This window comes from Toxorhynchites rutilus, chromosome 2, assembly GCF_029784135.1.
Source record: "Toxorhynchites rutilus septentrionalis strain SRP chromosome 2, ASM2978413v1, whole genome shotgun sequence".
Lineage (NCBI taxonomy): Eukaryota > Metazoa > Arthropoda > Insecta > Diptera > Culicidae > Toxorhynchites > Toxorhynchites rutilus.
The window spans coordinates 22645051-22664351 of NC_073745.1; the positions used below are offsets into that span (position 1 = coordinate 22645051).

The 19301-nt window shown below is 37.6% G+C and overlaps 1 protein-coding gene across 1 annotated transcript in view; it reads left to right on the top strand.

Moving 5' to 3' along the window:
• Positions 1–13228, top strand: part of LOC129768226 (roundabout homolog 2) — a 331824-nt gene extending 318596 nt beyond the window's left edge. The window contains exon 11 of the mRNA XM_055769718.1: positions 7171–13228. Within this exon, the coding sequence (XP_055625693.1) occupies positions 7171–7329 (159 nt within the window). The 3' untranslated portion in view covers positions 7330–13228. The remainder of the gene's footprint in view (positions 1–7170) is intronic.
• Positions 13229–19301: the final 6073 nt, after the last annotated feature.

Genomic DNA, 19301 nt, shown 5'->3' on the forward strand with positions numbered 1-19301 from the left:
CGTGCTAAAATGATAGCTCGACAACATAAACTCATAGAATTTTCCTCAACTGCGGCCAATAGAACGCTACTGGGGAACTGTCCAGGGCATATTTGAGAATGATGATACATTTTTCCACAATATGACAGATTTAACAGAAAAGTTAGAAGCGTCCAGAAGGTGCAGAAACTGGTGAGCGGTGCTCAAACTAAAGAACGGTCATTTTTTTAATAAACAATAACAATATCTGCTTAATTTTTCCGTCCAGATATTCATGTGTTGTTCCGGACGTTAATGATTATATTTACATGCTTCCTTAGGTCGTTGTTTACCCTAAACCATATCGCTCAATCACTAACTCTGCGGATGACCTAAAACTTAACCTCAATTTACTTTCCTTATTCGTGCGACATTGTAAAACCATGAAATTATCCAACACTATTTTGAAAAATCTCTAAACATTTGAGCGTAATAAAAATATTTCGGGATTTTCACTCTGTTAATGCTTATTAGGATGCCAATGAAAATGGTCATCTCGAATTTCGAAAAGTTACCCTTTAAAAAATGCTCAAATTAAAATTCGTCGTCGAGATCTACTGTCACCTAGATTTTGTTTTATCAAGAATCAACACTCTGAGACATTTTTTTAAGATAACTATAGATCTCGACGTGTCATGCAATTTTAAGACATTTGGCATCAAAAAAAAAAAAAATTAAACCCTGATTTCCGTGAATTTTTCGATTTTCAAAAAACTCAAATTTTAACGTCTGCGACACTGCGTCAAAGCTAGCGATGTCAGAAAGCATTTCATTTTCGACAGAAACCATGTCATTTCGTGCCTCGAAGCATCAAATAGGCAAATAAAATCATCTGCCTTCCCAACGCATTAAAATGTTTGTATGTATGGAAGCAGACACCTATTTCTTTTTTCTTTTTTCATCTCTTTTGGGGATTGCACCCAAAAAAAAGTCCAAACGACGTCAATGGCAATCGAACCAAGGCCGACTGGAATACAAGACTGTTTTACACGATCACGCTATCCACATCGCTAATAATGCTGTTGGGAAGGAGCGTGATAATATTACATCTCATTACAAATTGAAGTTGGAAAGTATTTTCTAATTTTACTCCTAGAAAACACTTTCCAGCATAAAGGAGAGCCATATCCATCTCGTTCTGGGCCATGGTCAAGTAATGCGTGCTTATTTGAAAAGTGTATTTTCGTTTCGCTCGCTCGTATTAATCTTATGTTGTCGTACCATATATATCATACAAACGTTTACCAGTATTTGTGAGTCATGGCATTTTCTGTCAAAACATGAGCTAAAAATCAATTTTGGGTGTAGTAAGTGCAGTTTAAAGTGACCAGATGGTCAGAGGTCTAACGCGGGAAACAAAAAAGTCAAAGGAGGGTTGTGTCCGAGACACGACCGCATAGTTGACGTAGGATTCCGTTAGGCTATCTGTTGATTTTGGATATTTTTGAAGAATTACATTTGTTAATAATGATTTGGTAACCCTGAAAAAAGCCGTTTTGTTTGGTTGTTGGGTATTGTTTGTTCACTCCACCAGTGTTTACCGAGTGATGATGACAGAAAGATGCTAAATAGTCGTTGAATGGTGCGTATCAGATAAAAGATGTCGAAGTGGAATGAGATATGATAAAACCGTCCTCTGTGACCCTAGACGAGATGCCTCGTGTGTTATGTATGGTTGAAATAAAGAAAAATAAACTCATCAATGTAATATAAGATAATTACCAATACCGAACACAATTATCGGTCTTTCTCACCAGTAAAAACATGTCCTTAAATATAGAGAAAACATATTTGAAATGGAAAAGGTAATTTTCTTTTATAATTATTACTTTCTGAGTGTTTATTCAACCCAATACGAATTTTAATTGCACTAACAACACCTAATACTATATGTAGAGCATATGGGAATTCACTTTTTCTAATATTTTTTTTACTTTTCCAATTTTTCTCGCCGTATAAACTTTCCCTGGGTGAAAATGAACACAACTACACAGACATCTTAAACCTAACGACCCGTTTCCGAGCGGGAACACACCTTGGTTTTTATTTATGGAAATTGAAACAAATCGTTTCATATATCAATTCATTTTTAACACAACTGCTACCATATACAATTTTACACTTACACTTATGCTAAATTTTTCACAATACATGATCGGCCATTGATATGAAATTTCACGAAGCAACCAACATTAAAGTTCCAAATTTAAATTTTGTTTGCTAGAATTAATCGTATTGTTCACCTTACTTGCAATATAAAAATGCCCCCGACTTGCATATATTTGCTTTGTCGATTTCCCCCGGGCATCTTGGTTCTGATGTCTCTGTTACGGAACACATTTCAGTGGGAGCAAACGCTCCCTCTACTTTCATGTATTTGCAATGCCGATTTCCCCCAGGCAGCTTGGCTTTGATGTCTCTGTTAGGGAATCGCCGCATGTGTCGTCAATTTCGACCAATCAGAAGTGGGTATTTCCGTTAGGATAGGGGTGGAGATTTTTCAATTGTTCAATGGTTATTTTCATGATATATATAATTTTCTTCAATATAAAAAATTGTTATCGAGTGCCGAAATCGATTGACGCAAAAATTTCATCAATCCATCATGAAATGATTGAGCAATAAGCGTATGAAATCGGACAATTTTCACGATGTGCTCGATTTTCGATTTTCAATTTGTACCCCAATATATTCCCGAAAGACGTAATAGTTTAGCGAGTCTAAACTGATCAGTATTATTTCTTTCTTAGTATCGGCACTCAGTTATGATGTTTCGGTGGTTTAGATTTTGTTCACGACCGAAAATCACTTTACGCCTGGCAAGCACGATTCAGATTCTACAATTTCCTTCAAATTACCGAATGGAATGATGGAAAAATGGAAAAATGGACTAATTTCGGATGGCGATGTAAGATAATTTATGGGAACAAATTTTCTTTAAATCTCACGTTTATTAAGTCTACAACAAAAATGATTCAAGGATGTTGTTTCGCAGCAGCAGCACTGTCAAGCAACTTGATGATTTTTCCATACTGCAAGCTCCACATCTGAGCATCAGTCAATCACCCTGAAGGAGTAGCTTGAGGTGCTGGTGAAAAACTTCTATTCCGGCGAAAACAGTTAAAAACTTCTTTTCGTACTCATAATGAAAGACGAGACGTACTTGATGCTAGTATTCAACGAATGACAGGGGACCGGGTACTTTACGTTCCCCAGGTAAGCGATGACGTCGAATATATCATTCACATCAAGTTCTCGAAGAAGGTCCTTCTTTGACAGACGTTTCCCTTCACGCTCCAAGACGCTCTTGTTTCGAGTCATATGGTGAACGGGGAGACATATAGTACGAAGTGCTTGCCGGAGTTGGGAAGGTGATGTGGTCTTTATGCCGATCCTGGGATCAACCCATTATGCCAAAAAATCACTGGAGGATGGATCGGCTGGAGATAAACATTGTCGCGAAGACCACCAACCTTCCTAACATTTTCCAGCTTCCCCGATAGAAAACTTTTGGGCGAATGGCCAAAATAGAGAGACAGACGGCCAGCAAAGCCACGAAAAGGTAAAATAAATATACCGATATACTTCTTTTCATCGGCCATGGTTCAGGTTCCGGTCAACTTCCGTAGGACCGCCCAGCGCTTCATTTACGATACTTCATCAAACAACTCTGCCTCTTCCTGTCGAGTATACACTTCTTCCGGCTTATTTAAAACGTTAAGCCCTGACCGAGCTAGGGGACCAAAGATGAACTTTTCGTCTGACTCACGTTAGTCCCTGCGGATCAAAAGGGGACTTTTATGAAAATCATTTTCCAATTTTGTTGCTGTTGCTCTCTAAACAAAAAGCCCAATGTCGGTGCGATGAAACCAGCTCAACGTATTAATCTTTGGATGCATTAGAAGCGCTCTTGAACAGTCTGCCAAATAAATTTTTTTTTGAGGTTCATCCATTTAAGAAAACCAACATTATCAAATTGTGATATTGAAATATATTGCTATCGCGGGACATCGCGGGACATATCGCGGTTTCTTTTGCCAAATGCGGGACGTTTCGCGGGACGGAATCTCACTCGGGACATTTTGTTGAAATGCGGGACTGTCTGGTCAGTTTAGTGAAGTCCAATTGAGCTAATATTTTGCATCGGGTTTTCTTCGAGTAAATCAACATTTCGCATAAAGTTCCATATGCAAAATCAAGATGACCATTTTCATTGGCTCCCTAAACCATACATTTTGCCTAGTATTCCAAGAAAAAGACCAAGTCCCAGAGCGTCGATTTTTGACCCAAAAAAATCTAGGTGACAGTAGATCTCGACGCTTCATGCAATTTTAAGACATATGGCATAAACACAAAATTATAAAGCTCCATTTTCATATACTCCGACCTTGGGTGATTTTTCGACTTACAAAATACTCGTCTCGTCGTTTCATGCAATTTTAAGACATTTGGCACTAAAAAAAACGGAAACACCATTTTCATTTTTCGATTTTCAAAAAACTCAAACTTTGACCTCTTTGCACCACTCTTAAATTCGATTGAGCTGATATTATGAATAGGGTGTTTTTTACATTTTTTATGGTGTAACCTATTGAAGTTATGGATGGCCATTTTCACTGGCACCCTTATGCACACCCGTGTACATACTTTGCTCCGATTTTGGTTCGAAACGATATTTTCTTCTCAGCTCACCGCGAGATTTTGCCAACCGATCAGCCATTTCCGCCTTCAACTTTCGCAAAAGCCGTGGGGGAAAATTAAACGATCATAAATCATTGATCTTGAGCACGTGTCCGACATCTTTAAAGTAATGGAATCTTCAGCTTTCTGAAAGTAAAGTCACTACAATTTTTTTCCGATAAAGCAATTTTTCAAAATAAATCCTACTTGACAGAAACAGCTGACTACGTGGCTTTGCCAGTTCCATAAAATTGATTCTACACTTCGTAGAAAAAGATTTTTCGATTCATTAAATGTCTCCGTAGTAGAGATAGATGCAAAGATGGAGTTGGTACGATGTTTACATCAATTACGCATTAGTGATCATAGAAGTGTCTGAAACTTTGAAGTATGCAAAAAATTATACATAATTTTACAAGAGAAAATTATTCCGAAAATATAATCCTCATTATTCAAGGTAGATACGGTTTATTATGGAGCTTGGAAATCACAATGAAACTCTCGTCTCTTTAGCCTTCTTGAAACCATTAGTAAGGGAATAAATGATAAGTGTGTGAAATTGTTGACGACGAGATAGCTGAATGTACTTTTTCACATTCATAGCTGATGAGCAAATTTTCGCCACGCACTCCAAAATATGCGCCTGTCAGCGGCATTCCGGCTCTTTCACCCTCCGGCTGGAAATTTTACCACTTCAAGCACCAGCTAAGGACCAGAAATAATAAAAATTTCATGCCGTCTTAATCCCTATTATCATAATAAACTAGAGCGCACTACAGTCGCACCCTGTTTCCGGAGTTATCCACTGAGTCCCCGGCGTGGCTGGATGTAACCGAGAGGGGGAGGGTCCTGTGGTGGCTCCACGAGCGAGCTGGTGCTTTCAATAATCGCACTGCGAGCGACGGAATCCGGGCTAGTACACATTTTTACTTTATCCGATGCTCCGAACGCTCCATTTTGTATGTATGTGTGTGTGTGTGTGTGTGTGTGTGTGTGATTGTGTGTGTGTGTGCAGCAAGTGTAAAGCTGCGGTTTCAAGTGCTGCTGAAATATTCAGACCAGTTCTCGCAAAAGCCGTGGGGAAAATTAAATGATCATAAATAATTAAACTCGAGCGCGCCTGTTCCAACGAACCTCTACCCAACAGGTCGTCGAGATTGGCCCACTTCGCAGTGGCAGAAAGTCATATTTTCGGACACGGGGATTTGAGCAGAAAGCCTCCGAAAGGTAACTCAGACGAGTGGTTATTATTTATCTCGTCTAGCTCCACCTGTTCATGCACCTCCCCAACCCCCTCTCGAACGAATGTCACGAGCTGCAAGTGACTCTTTCGGGCGCATCCGATGTGCGAGATGGGCTTACATTGGCCTGGTCTGGATTAGTGGGGTGATCATCTGATTGCAGGTGGAAAATCCTTCCTTTCGAATAACATATTACATACACAGGGAAATAGAGCCGAGAGAGAGAGAGAGGAAAGGTAATCCTCGCTTGAATGGGAATAAAAATAACGAAGGCAAATACTTAATCGAAAAGGATTACAAGGGAGGTGAAGTGTGGGAAGGTTTACTTTTGATTCAACCTGCTCCGGAATCGATTTTATTTTTTCATATTTCTTTTCCAAGGATCAATCCGATCCGCAAGCAGCTACAGAGAGACAGGAAGAGAGAGGGCAGGGGGAGATTTCCATCGTCATCATGTGCGCTTATGGCAGGAAATTGCAGGCAACTGGGTGGAAAATATTGCACGACGGGCTTCCGAGAAAACGAGTGGATGGAAGTGAGCTTTCGGTTTTATTACCGTATATGAGTTTTTATTATTTCCTGAGCAAACATTTTTCTCTCGTTTTCGGGAAGGGCAAGCGGACGGATGAAGTCAATCAATTATATGCTCGTGTGCTGTTTGTATCACCTGATAATTTATCCAGGCCAATATTAGCAAAACTGTCGAAACGAGCAATCAAGCACTGTTATTACCTTGTTGTTGTGTTCATTATGGCTTGGAAGCAATTATAATTATCGAAATTCTGCCAAAGCTAATGATGTTGTCTGTAGACAAATGTATGTATATCCATCCATTCTGCTCGGCAAGCAAAGTCCCGACGACGCGCGTTTGTGAATTAATTACACGCCACTAATTCCGACACAATCCAATTGCTTTTCATTATCATTTACGTCCTTGGAGGATTTGCTCCGCTTCTGGCATCGGTAGTGAAAAGCGTGAGTGAATTATAGTCACACTGTGTGCGTTGGTGTATGTGTGGGGTGAAATTGCCGGGAAATTTCCCTATCATCAGTTGAACTGATTCGACGGAAGATTAATTTGTGCGGAATTGCATCTGATGATGCAAAACGAATCTCATCAGCCGTTGATTTAGCGGAATGTAACCTTCATAGACTCAATCAAACCAACCGAATAATGGTCTGCATACGATTCATATTTACATCTTTTCATAATTTTTTTTCTCTTCCACAGATCAGTGACATCCATCAGTTCTACACGCGTAACTACGAGCTGGCGCTGAACGAATTGGAATTCGTGATGAGCTCGATCTCCAACAGTGGAGCCATCCGGCTGTTTGTAGGCTCGCTCGTAATTAATTTACTCGCAATTATCGCTGTGCTGGCTCATTAATTATTCAACGAGATCCGCGCTCCTCTTGGGGAGAAATCTGAGCAAATCAACCGACCGATCCCCGCTCCCCTTCCCGCTGAATTCCCCACGAAAACAAACAATCATTGGAAAAACATCATCAGTGACATTTCGTCCTCGCTGAGAAAAGGAGGAAACAATCTCAAACGCAAACTCCGAAGTCGAGTCGAAGAGTTAAATTTTAGACAATTGCTGGAAGGAACTTTTATACATCGATGGCAGTTTTAACCGATGATAGTAGGAAACAAGCAGACCCAATATAAAGAGCAGGAAACCGATCCTTTTTTTGTTTGGTAATCCCCCTCTTCTAATATACCAAAGTGATAACTGAACTGAGAATTCCATATGAGCATAGCTGTAGCAAATTAGTGGTAAAGTCATAGAAATATCCCTTTCGTAGACGGATGAAGAGAAATTTGGGTAAACGAAAAACAAAAAAAAATCAGACATTCAAATTCGAAAAAAAAAACAAATCGGATCGTAAGTGAAAAGCTTTAGCAATTAAAACCACAAGTTATCACAATAATAAAAAAAGCTATGACGCGAGTATGACGAGTATGTACATAGAGCGATTGCAAACGGAACTCCGGTAGTTTCGGAAGTCGGCACGAGAGAGCGAATCCAAAGGGTAAGTGGTTGGGATGCGTCCAGCAGTAGATGGCTAATAAGTATATAAAAAAAAAATCACACTAGATATCGGTGGTCAGTGTTTTAGCGGAACGTAAATATGTGATTTAGATTATGTCTGTTCAACAATTGAATGTATGTGTGTATTTTTCCGTATCGTATGTGATCGTATACATTATCGAGGAGCAAATCGGCAGAGATGCTATCGGGTGTAGCTTCCCAACACATGGTGCAGGGATTTGGGAAGGGAGGAGGTAGGGGTGGTGGATTTAGATGCGGGAGGAGTTCCAGCAATTTAAAGGATGTGATCATCCAGTGATATTCATCCATCAACAATGGCTGGCCATTGTTAAATATTCATTATTGATGAGTTTCATGACGCTCAAAATAACAATTCGGCTGAAAGGTTCATAAGGTTGACGTCTAGAAATCTACTTGACTATCACAAAGCATCATCTTTCAATAGATACATGCCAAAATTTGACAGCAATCAATCGATTGGTTCGTGAGTTACAGCATTTGAGAGTGAAGCAACTTGTGTTATTGTGAAAAAAAATGGAAAAATCAGAATTTCATGTATTGATAAAGCTTCGAATTGCTTCCGCATCCATCGTATTCTCCAGATCTGGCCCCAGCGACTATTTTCTGTTCGCAGATCTGACGAGAATGCTTGCTGGCAAAAAATTTAAGACCGATGATGAAGTGATTACCGAAACTGAGGCCTATTTTGGAAAAACCGAAAGAGTACTATAAAAATGGTATCGAAAAGTTGCAAGATCGCTATAATCGCTGTATCGCCCTCGAAGGCAATTATGCTGAGTAATAAAATTGAATTTTGCAAAACAAAAAAGTTATACTGTGTTACTTTATAAACTTTTCAGCCGAACTGTTACTTCATATTATGCTCTTGATTCTGATGTTGAAGGACTTCCGAAATCGTGCATTCCGCTGACGTTTTTGAAGGTCCTCTGGGATGCACTGAACGGACTATTATGCCCGTAACTCTTCGGCAGCTGAAACGGGATGTAGCTCCATAGTACACGTTGTGGAACGTTGAAATCGATCAGTATCAGAAGTTCAGGACATTCGATAATGTCCCGTAGTGGTTCAAACATAATCATCTTTAAGTCTCATTCACCGGGTCTTTCGATGGGAGATTCCTTAACGTATATCAGATGAATTCACGTTGTTCCTGACAGCAAGAGATGTTTGCATTGCATATTCCAAGAGACTGCCGAATAAACGCAGGGTGCTTTCAAAGTCAAGACGTCTTTAAAGTTGGGTGTTCGGAATTCTGCTGTCACTGTTGAGGTGCACTCAAGGAAGCGGAATTAAGAGTTCATGGTTACTCGTATGTCATATATCGAGGTAGTTCGGTATATAGTAACTTCCGCTTCGTCGTATGTATGATATATGGTTATACTACCTTGATCAACCTACCTACCTTGAAGTTCCCGGAATCACCAACGTGTGGCGCTCTCAGTCACCTGTTTTTATTTTTAATTTTTATGTAGGTTGGCACATCTGTCATTGACATTTTATAAAATTTGTAGTATGATAGTTTTACATTTCTAAAAGTTACGCTGTATTGAGTACATCTGCTGTTGTGCATACCTCGATTTTTTGCAATTTGCAAAATTTTCAAAATCAATCGTTATTCGTGAACATTTGGCTAAAAACGGAACGAATACCATTCAGCAACCACCGAATTCACCTGATTTGGCTCCCTGCGGCTTTTTCCTATTCGAACGCCTCTAAAAACCACAATTCACCACCTGAGATGAGATAATGGATGACGCTGATGGTCATACCGCAAATCGAATATAATAAAGGATTAGATCAAGCGCTGGCATAAGTGCGTTGCAGCCGATGGGAGTACAGTAATGCTTCTGAATCCGGACGCTTTTTAATCCGGACACTTTTTCATTACATTCAATATCATGCCATGACATTTTTTGCATGTTGCAATAATGTGACTGACAGTTACTATTGTGTCAATTTAGTTTAGTGTACCTATGGTGAAATGGACAGTCACATCCAATGCATGACGGAAAGTGAAGGGAAAAATACTGAACTCTTTTTTATATTGCATTCTCTTTTTGTTCTATTTCATTTACTGGACGCACAAACACTGAGAGAGAGTGAAATTATTCCTCTCGCGAGCGATAAACCTCTACGCTTCGTATATTATGAACCTGTCCATATCCCCCCGCACCGATAAAAATGTTGTACTTTTCGGCTTGTTTTAATTTCAGTAAAAAACATGGAAAAACACATTTTTATAAAACATTTGGCCAGTTATTTCGAAAACCAGTATATTGAACTGTAAGAAACTGCTTTTAAATTTTTGAAAACATGAGTTTCCTAAGATACAATTGAAGTTTTCCTTAACATGTCCGTCTTACCCCCATCTTCCCTACCTAATATCGCTTCTCTGTCAACTCACAAACCGAAATATAACAATCAGCGAATTAAATTTTGCAATTAAACCTCTCAAAATGCTTAATATCGAAGCCGCAAAAGTTACATCCACACGCGGAATCATGTTTGATTTTCGGTTTTTGTTTCTCTATTCCACTTTTGATCAGTATTCATTGTCATAGGATGGTTTAAATTTTATAGAATAGCATGTAGAAGGGTTTCCCATTAACAGAAATTTAAAATTCATAATGCAACTATACAAATCAACTACCTCTCCCATATATTCCCACTGTCCGTCTAACCTGCAGCTCCCCTACTTTTTCGTTGTGTATCGGGACATTCTGCCGAATTTGCAGCCATTTGATTGGGATTTAGTTTGTTCAACAAGCAGAGTGAAACAGATTATTGTAACCTTTCGTTTGTTTTTGTCGTAGTTTCTGCTGCTCTCTGCGCTGTGTCTAATCTTCCGATCGGACGAATAAGCACTCCGAAAATATTTCCATTACATGAAATTTATTTATTTATTCTACACAATATATCTATTACATGGATCTTGTGTTTCATCTATTTAGATTTAGAGATTCTCCACCGCTTTCACAAGAAATTCAAACTGCTTGCAATTCTTCACACGCGCTGTGAAAATTGATAATAAATTGAAATGAATGATATATATATAATACCATAACTATCGATTCTTTACGATCAAAACAACAAATTACTATTTCTCTACCATTTTCCATTTGTTTTTGTGCGCTGTCGACACCTCAAGACATATCGACGATTGTCACCTAGAATTATCAGCTCATGTGATAATCGTCACGTATATTTGAGAGCGGGAATACGCTGAGAGTTCATTCAAGTGAGATCTCTCACGACATACGCCTGGTGGAATCGCGTGACATACGCGACAATTGTCATCTCACCTCACACGCCACGCAGAATCAGGCCGTATGATGCAACCACACAACAGTCAGCTTTAACCGTCGATTCTCTTGTTGTTGCTGCTTGAGAAACACTTTCGGCTGACACGTTGAATGGTTTCGCTTACAAATAATTGAAACCACAAAAAAAAACATTAGAGGCATGTTTTCTGCCTCGTGACAATGCAAATTGCCTCTGTAACTTAGAACAACATGTTTCTCCTTATTTACTAGCTTGCGACCCCGAAGAAAACTTCCAACTTTTTATAATGTCGTACCAGACTAATGAAAAAGAAAATAATTTCCATTATTCAGTTGTTTACATTGTTCCTCTCGGAAGCAAACGAGGCCCGAAACAAAATGAACTTATCCAAGAAGCAGTAGCCCATTTTCTCGAAAACTTTAGCCGACAACTTGGCCACCCAACCCGGTTGGATAAGCTTGTGTTTCTTCCTTCCTCGACCATGCCCGCTACAAAGCGGCAATACGCAACCATTTCTCCAAATTCGCTGCCAACTAATGGATGTTTTGGACCTGAGACCGATTCCGCGGTCATGAATATTACATGTAAAGCTACGCTATTTTCACATCAAACTACTCGGAAATCGCGCCGTCCCATCGGGTTCGATTATTGAAAGAGGGCTCTTCTCGGATATCCTCCACAGCATCAAAACAACTTCCACCTGGTAAATTCACCCATTCCTGTTCTCCTCCCATCAATTGACAGCCACTATTTCTAAGAGTTGGAAACAAGCAACGGAAACCTGCTATTTTACCGTAAACTATTTTGCTCCACGAAGATACAGAGAAAAGAAACACCGTTTCACCATCCCTTCGCAGCATTTGGTACCGAAGGAGGAGGAACTCCAGACAGCGGAAACCCGGTAGAAGTTTAGGATCCGGATTGTGGAGCCGCGCGTCAAGTTTTACAATCTGTGAGACGATCATTTGATAAATATTTGATTAAAATAAAGTGCCTTATGGATCATTTCGTTACCTGTTTCTGTTTCTGTTTCTCTCTGTCTTTCTGTCTCGCTCTCTCCCGCGCTGCCATATGTATATTTGATATGGATACAGTTGGCGGCGAGGAGTAGTGGGAGAGAAAAGCTGAAACCGGAGCGACTCAGTCCGCTCCGCGGAGTTTGCCGGTAATGGATGTCCACTTTAGGGATTCTTTTTTATAATCTGAATCGTAGATAAGCTAGAGGGTACTCATGGTTATAAGCGTGTGAAAGTGTATAGTAGAAAATCGACGGGTAACGTCGTTGTTAGGGTTTAGATTGCTATTGAACGTAATTGGATGCTTTACCAGATGAGCTGAACAGCCAGCGGTAGTCGGATTTGTGTTTTGTAGTTTTAGTTCAATCCAATTAACGTTGATGATATCCGATAATGGCCGCCAGTATTTACAGGCGGATTGCAATTTCAAACAAACCGAACGCAAAAAGTAATCAATTAGAACGAGTAACAATAGTTGTATATACAATGAAGATAAACACTACACTGTGTACCCCGTGAATCATGGTCGGCAAAGAAAGTAAACAATCATAACTAACATTCGATGAGGATACGCATAGCTCGGGAATACTGTCCATGAAAGACAGAAAAAAAAACAATTTAAAACAATAGGACCGACGAGATAAAAAAGTTAAGCAAACGAATGTAATTAATTTTGAAATCACTTTCGGTAAATGAACTCTGTACAGCATAAACAAACCGAGGGGAAACAAGCCATCCCGAGCGTAAACTATTTTATAAAAGTGAAACCAGCACGATTCGATGCAAAAATATGATGATATAATGGCACTTGTAAATAATAAACGCAAAAAGTAGCATTAATAAAAGGAGAATGAAAAAAAATGTGTAAAATTTACGGTCCTGGTAATAAAAAAACAAGCTCTCAGAGTAAAGCAACGTGTACAATCCGAACCCCCTTTCGGCCACCTTGTGGTGATGTTGGGGTGTGTTGTTATTTGTTATTATTTTTTTTAACAACCCCATCCAAACGCCCAATAATTATTTTCCTCTGTGCTAATAAAGGCATATTGTTGTCCATCCAGCTGGAAGCTTACGCTCATAAAGGTAAGTATCGCGAACGAACGAGCGGAACAATCATAATTGGGCTCATTGGTATGGTCCGCATGGTGTGGGACCAGGACCGGACCGTGTTCTCGGCGCGATGGAAAACGAACCACAGAGCATCCTCCACTTTTTGTCCTGCTTTCGTACCCATACCACATTTCTTTACCCTTTGCCGGCAACGATGACTGACCATTACTAACTGGTAAACGATAAGCTGTTGAAGTACTCCAACCAATGGTCGTCTTTTTTCCACTCGCGGACTGCAACCGTGCAGAAGTGCACCTCGTCGGGGGAGATGCACGTGATTAAAATGTTAAGAGAAAAATGCATCGCATAATTTAGTCGCGATCTGTAATTGTACAGTCTACCAAATATTCCGCATAGCGGAACTATGGGAAACTTCTTACCCTATTTCTAAAAGAGTTTTTAGTCAGGTTAAAACGATACGCGTCACAGAAAAGAATTCGCAAGACAAGAATCTTGCAGCCGTTGTTCGTTTATGGTTTGTCACTGGTTAATTAATTTCGTTAATTTGAGAATTTTAGGTCATCAACGAATTAAAGTTCGGACAAGGAAAGCGGCACGTACAAGAGGTTAATTATCTAATATTTTGAATATCTCCAGGAACTCTACTCTAAAATCAGCATAATTAGGAACATTAGATTTATAGATATTTAGGACCAGATAAAGAAATGTTCATCCCAAAATGGTTGTACCTTTTTTTCGGAAGCCTTTATTTAAAGCAATATTTAACAAAAATCAATGGAACTATACTACATCAGTTGATGCATGCTATTTTTATAGAATACCAGCTGACCAGGCAAACGTTGTTATGCCAAATAAATTATTTCTAGTGAATATTTTGGGTGTTGAATAAAACACACTAATGTATTGTATGTGTGTTTGAATATTTTAACGATCTTTAAAATAAATCGAATGTGACCGATAAAAAAACGAATTATATGATTTGAACGAAAGGTTATATGATGTTTCTTGGTATATTTCATTAACGTAACTGACTTGTTTGATCTCTTAAAAGTTAAACGTCAACTGAAAAAAGTAATATAAGTTTGTCGTAAAGTAGAAAAAATGAAATATAGAAAATCAATATTTGTTGCTGTCTCCTTGTTAGAAAATACGTGCATGTGATTTTCAACATGGCTTAGTTTATAACAGCTTGGTCTCGTTCATAAATGGATGTTTTTATTACTCTTCACCGATTTGTAGAACTCAATATTCATATATGCATATGAGTGATCGGATTTTACAATTCGATCGAAATCGACTTTTATACTCTTAAATTCGTTCGCCTTGTCGCGAAACAATGGTCAAAATAAGACATCGGTATTTGTGGTTCAATTCACTCTCTATCTGATCGGCATAATTCCGTAAATAATTCTAAATTGTTGAAATTTGAATGAAAATTATTATTCGATTTCGTTTGGTTGTAAATTTTTTTTGAATGTGTTTGAATGCTAAATTTTGCGTGTTTATTCCACCCGAAAAACCATTACTATTTTTGCTTCATAGAAATGGAACATGGAGGCCAATGTTGTTTACGTCGAATTGCGTGGCAAGGTTGTCACATTTGCTCAACTCGATTGGACTTGAGCTTGAACAGAATGCAAAATTGCGCTTTTTCCATGCGCATCGAACTTCATTTTGTGTTTGAACACACGCACAATGTCATGACAATGCATTGCGCTTTGGCCTGGCTATAACTAAAGCTGTGTCGGCGTTGCTCATGATAGTGTCTCGCAAGTGAATGTATTATTCCTCGCACCGCTTTTGTTGATTGTGTAGTAAGAATTGCAGTCGTTCAATCTCTACCTTCGCGTATATGTCGACCATAAATTGTTGGCACAGCATACGATATCTTGAATTGGCGTTTCTTGACCATGTCAAATCACCATATGATAAACATAAAAATCCTTCGAGCGCGCCCTCTGTTTGTTTCGTCGCATGTTCATAAATATTAAATCAAAATGAGAAATGATGTTCATAATGAATTAAGTATCTGTGACGGGGTCTCGTTGGTCTAATGTTTATGCAAGAGATTTTTCGTTAAAGAGACCCTTCTGACTTGCACTGTAGTCACGCGTATTCTAGAGCTTGCCACTCCAGAATACATTCAAGGCGTATTGTTCGTCATAGAAATCTCAACTATTTACTAATAAAAATGACGCAAGTAGTACTACGTTGAGAAGGCAAACCTTGGGAACGTTAGTGCCATTGAAGAAGAACATAGCGAGGGTCGTATGAATGGTGTGTGTCAACGATGAATTCCAGATTATTGTTTTTTCTTCGCAATAAATTTCTCGTGTCACCGTGCTATCATGAATTAACGATTTTATTACTATTTTCACATAAAAAAATATTTATTATGCTTCTAATCCTACACTTTACATTACTGTCACTTATACGATCTGAACTAGAACTAACTTAATTAGCTTAACCCTCTAGCTTTTATAGCAAGAAATTATTTATTGATCACCATATGGTGTTTGGATTATGACATTGATTACCATATGACCATATGGTGTTTGGGTTCTGATTTATACGAACAACCGTGGCCGTGGGAATGGAATGTGCCAATGCTGTCCTCGGTGAAATGTGGTGATCCCCTGTTGCTGTTTTGGTTCTTGTGAAGAGCAGGTGCTGGATGGATTGATGATATCGTTGTTGGGAAGCTGGTACTGGTTGGCTTAGTGGTAACTCCTCCCGTCTTAAATGACTTTGTCCTCAAAGTCAAATTGGTCGAGCAGAAGTTGGTGTATTGAGATAGTTGACAAGTTCTTGAAATCTTTCATCTGAAATATCTGGGTATGATGATTTAGGTATTTTTTCTGTTATTTGATATTCCTGAGGTGCTGATGCGTTTGTTGGAAGACTGATTTCAATCGTTGTTCCGTTGTTTCTCCTTATTAAAATGATATAGATCAAAATTATGATTGCTACAATAATTATTGTGCTGATGCTGATGGTTCCAAATATTGTTATTTTCCATTTTAGAGAATTATTCTCTAGGTAAACATGTTGAATCAATTGCCTGTGTTTTAATGTTATATTACTGAGATATTCTTGGGTAGGTTTTTCGATGATATCCTTTTCGAGCGCTAGTTCTCCAGTTGTTGGGCGATATGATTTGTTGTTTAGTTTCATAATATAATTTGAGAAATGGTGGTTGCCCAAATCCAGTTCACATTGTTCAAACTATATTAAATATGAACCTTCCAAAATCTGCGTATTATTGTTGCAGTTGGTTTTCAATGTGAGATTGACATGATCCAGAAGTATAGTGGCGTCATTTATTTTTTTTATTATTCCAGAAGTATGTACTTTTTCGTAAGTGCAGTTTGCGTGTTGCGGTTGGATCAATTTATTGATGCATGAATTCGTTGATTTGATGGAATCTGAGTCGCACAAATAATAATTAAGGTCCTCTGTGCATTGATTTGTAATCTCAAAAATGTGAGATTCATTAGCGATGAAATAATTCGATTTAATATAAATCCTCCTTTGGTTTTTAATTAACGGATTTATATATTCGTAGTCATAAATTTCTTTTGAAATTTGCGGTATTTTTAACATGTATATCACATGTGTATCGTTTACAGCAATCTGGGCAGTTGATTTTGTCAATAAATCTTCAAAAGTTGTAACTGGAATTTGATGATGCTTCAGGAATATTTTGATTTTTGAAAAATCTTTCATGGAGAAAAATTGGCTGCTGGGAATACCTTTTTTGACGAGTAATATGGCATCTTCGAAAATTTCGAGTCGATGTTGTATGGCGTCGATGTTTAGAATGATGGTAAGGAGATTCACTTCAATCACATGCTGCTGTTTGGATTTGAAGTCTACCTGTTGTAATTCATTTATGATGTGGTTCAGATGAGTAACTCTGGTGTAGAGGGCTTCGTTGAATAGAATTTGTTGGTTGTTGTTTGTTATTAATTCGTTCATAGTTTTGTTGATGATCTGCAAATCGTTGGCGTCAGGTGTACCGGCAATCCATTTGATAACTCGTCCTATATTATCCCATCGTTTGGTACGGTGTTCGTGTGGTATAAGTTTTGAATATGTTTGATATAACAAATTATTTTTATTAGCTAATAATCTATAAAGTTGATTGTTATAACTGTTGTTCTTTACTATATTATCAAAGTTGACAATTATATTATGTATATGGAGTATGTCCACTGGTTGTATAATTCTTACATATCCCATTTTTATTTTTGCTTTACCCAAAGGTATGATTGCTATAGGGTTTTTATTTAAATCGTGGATTTGAATTTTTTCTTGAATTGTTGGGATGATACACAAAGCAAATCTGAAATTTAAAAAATAAAGTTTAACAGAAAATATTGTTTTCTTAAATTCATTTTATGAATTTTTCTATTATTCATATCTATAATATAGGTATCGAAATCCTCTTTAACTTGTATTTTTTTATATTTACTTTTTCGTTTAGAGATTTTATTTGTTTTTTCAAAGACAAAAGATCCTGGTTCGAAAGTTGGATATTGCTTATCTTCAATACTATCATTCTTTTTGTTGTATAATGTTATAATTTTTTCATGACTTTCTTTCTGTTATGTGATCCATACTTAAGTTTTTGTTTGTTTCTCCAATATAAATTTTGTGTGGGGTGTTTTTGGCAAAGGTGTGTATGGAGTTATTATATCTCTAAACAGTTGATTTTATTAACTGGGGAATGTTTACATCTGGATTTTCTTTCTTTATGCATCTTGAAATTTCTCTTAAAGTGGAATGACTTCTTTCAATTTGTCCGTTGGTTTCAGATGTATGAATTGGAGTTTTGAAAATTTCAATATTTAAACTTCTTAGTCTTTGTTCTATTACATTAGAGTTATATGAACTTTCATTGTCCAAAACAATTATTTTCGGAATATTCCATTCATGAACAAGGTCAAGTAGGGCTTCTTCTATGTGTAATAGTGATTTTGATTCGATAGACCTATACTTCAAATATTTAGAAAATTTATCAATGGTTGTGAAGAACATATTGTTTTGATCATATATAAATATATCCGCATGTATAATTTCTCCGGTTTTTTCTAGGAATTGGAGTCTTGAATGGTACAAATTTTTGTGGGTTTCTTTGGTATTTTTCGGTTTTACAAATTTCAAAATTGCTTACAAATTCTTCCGTGGTTTTTCTCATTTTTGGAAAGAAACATTTTTTTAGTAATTGTTCGGTATTTTCTCTGGCTTGTCTGTGAGCGAAATCGTGAACTTTTTTAATTTCCTCTAACTGTTTTTCTCTGTCGTTTAAATCTTGGACTTTTAATTGAGAAAATCGTGCTTTGATTAATCTCGGGTTAAAGGTTTCTCGATAAATCACTTGTATAGTGGCCATTATTGGTTCACTTGTATAAATTCCATTTATTATTTTCGGATCAAAAAAAGTTTTAAGTTTATCTGTAAGATATTCTATTGTGAATCTTGGTTCAATAAAAATATGTCTTTTATAATTTTCAAAAGGAAAAACTAAACCATAACTGGATCTATTACCAATTTTGAATATTAACTGATTTTTAAAAACATTTGCTGGTACTTCAACTGAGGGAATGTAGGAATTGTCATCATCATTAGCTGAGTGTTGGGTTGCAGTCATTGAATTTATTTAGATACGTGACAAAGCATCTGCCACAATGTTTGATTTGCCTGGTTTGTAACAAATTTCATGATCATGTTCTTCAATGAAAGCTTTCCATCTTTTGAGTTTTGCATTGTTGTTTTTGGGGGAAATTGTAAAAGTTAAAGGTTGGTGGTCAGTATATATTATTATTTTATGACCATAAATAAAATTTCTAAGAGTTTGCAATGCCCACACTATAGCAAGCATCTCTTTCTCGTTAGTTGCATAATTTTCTTCTG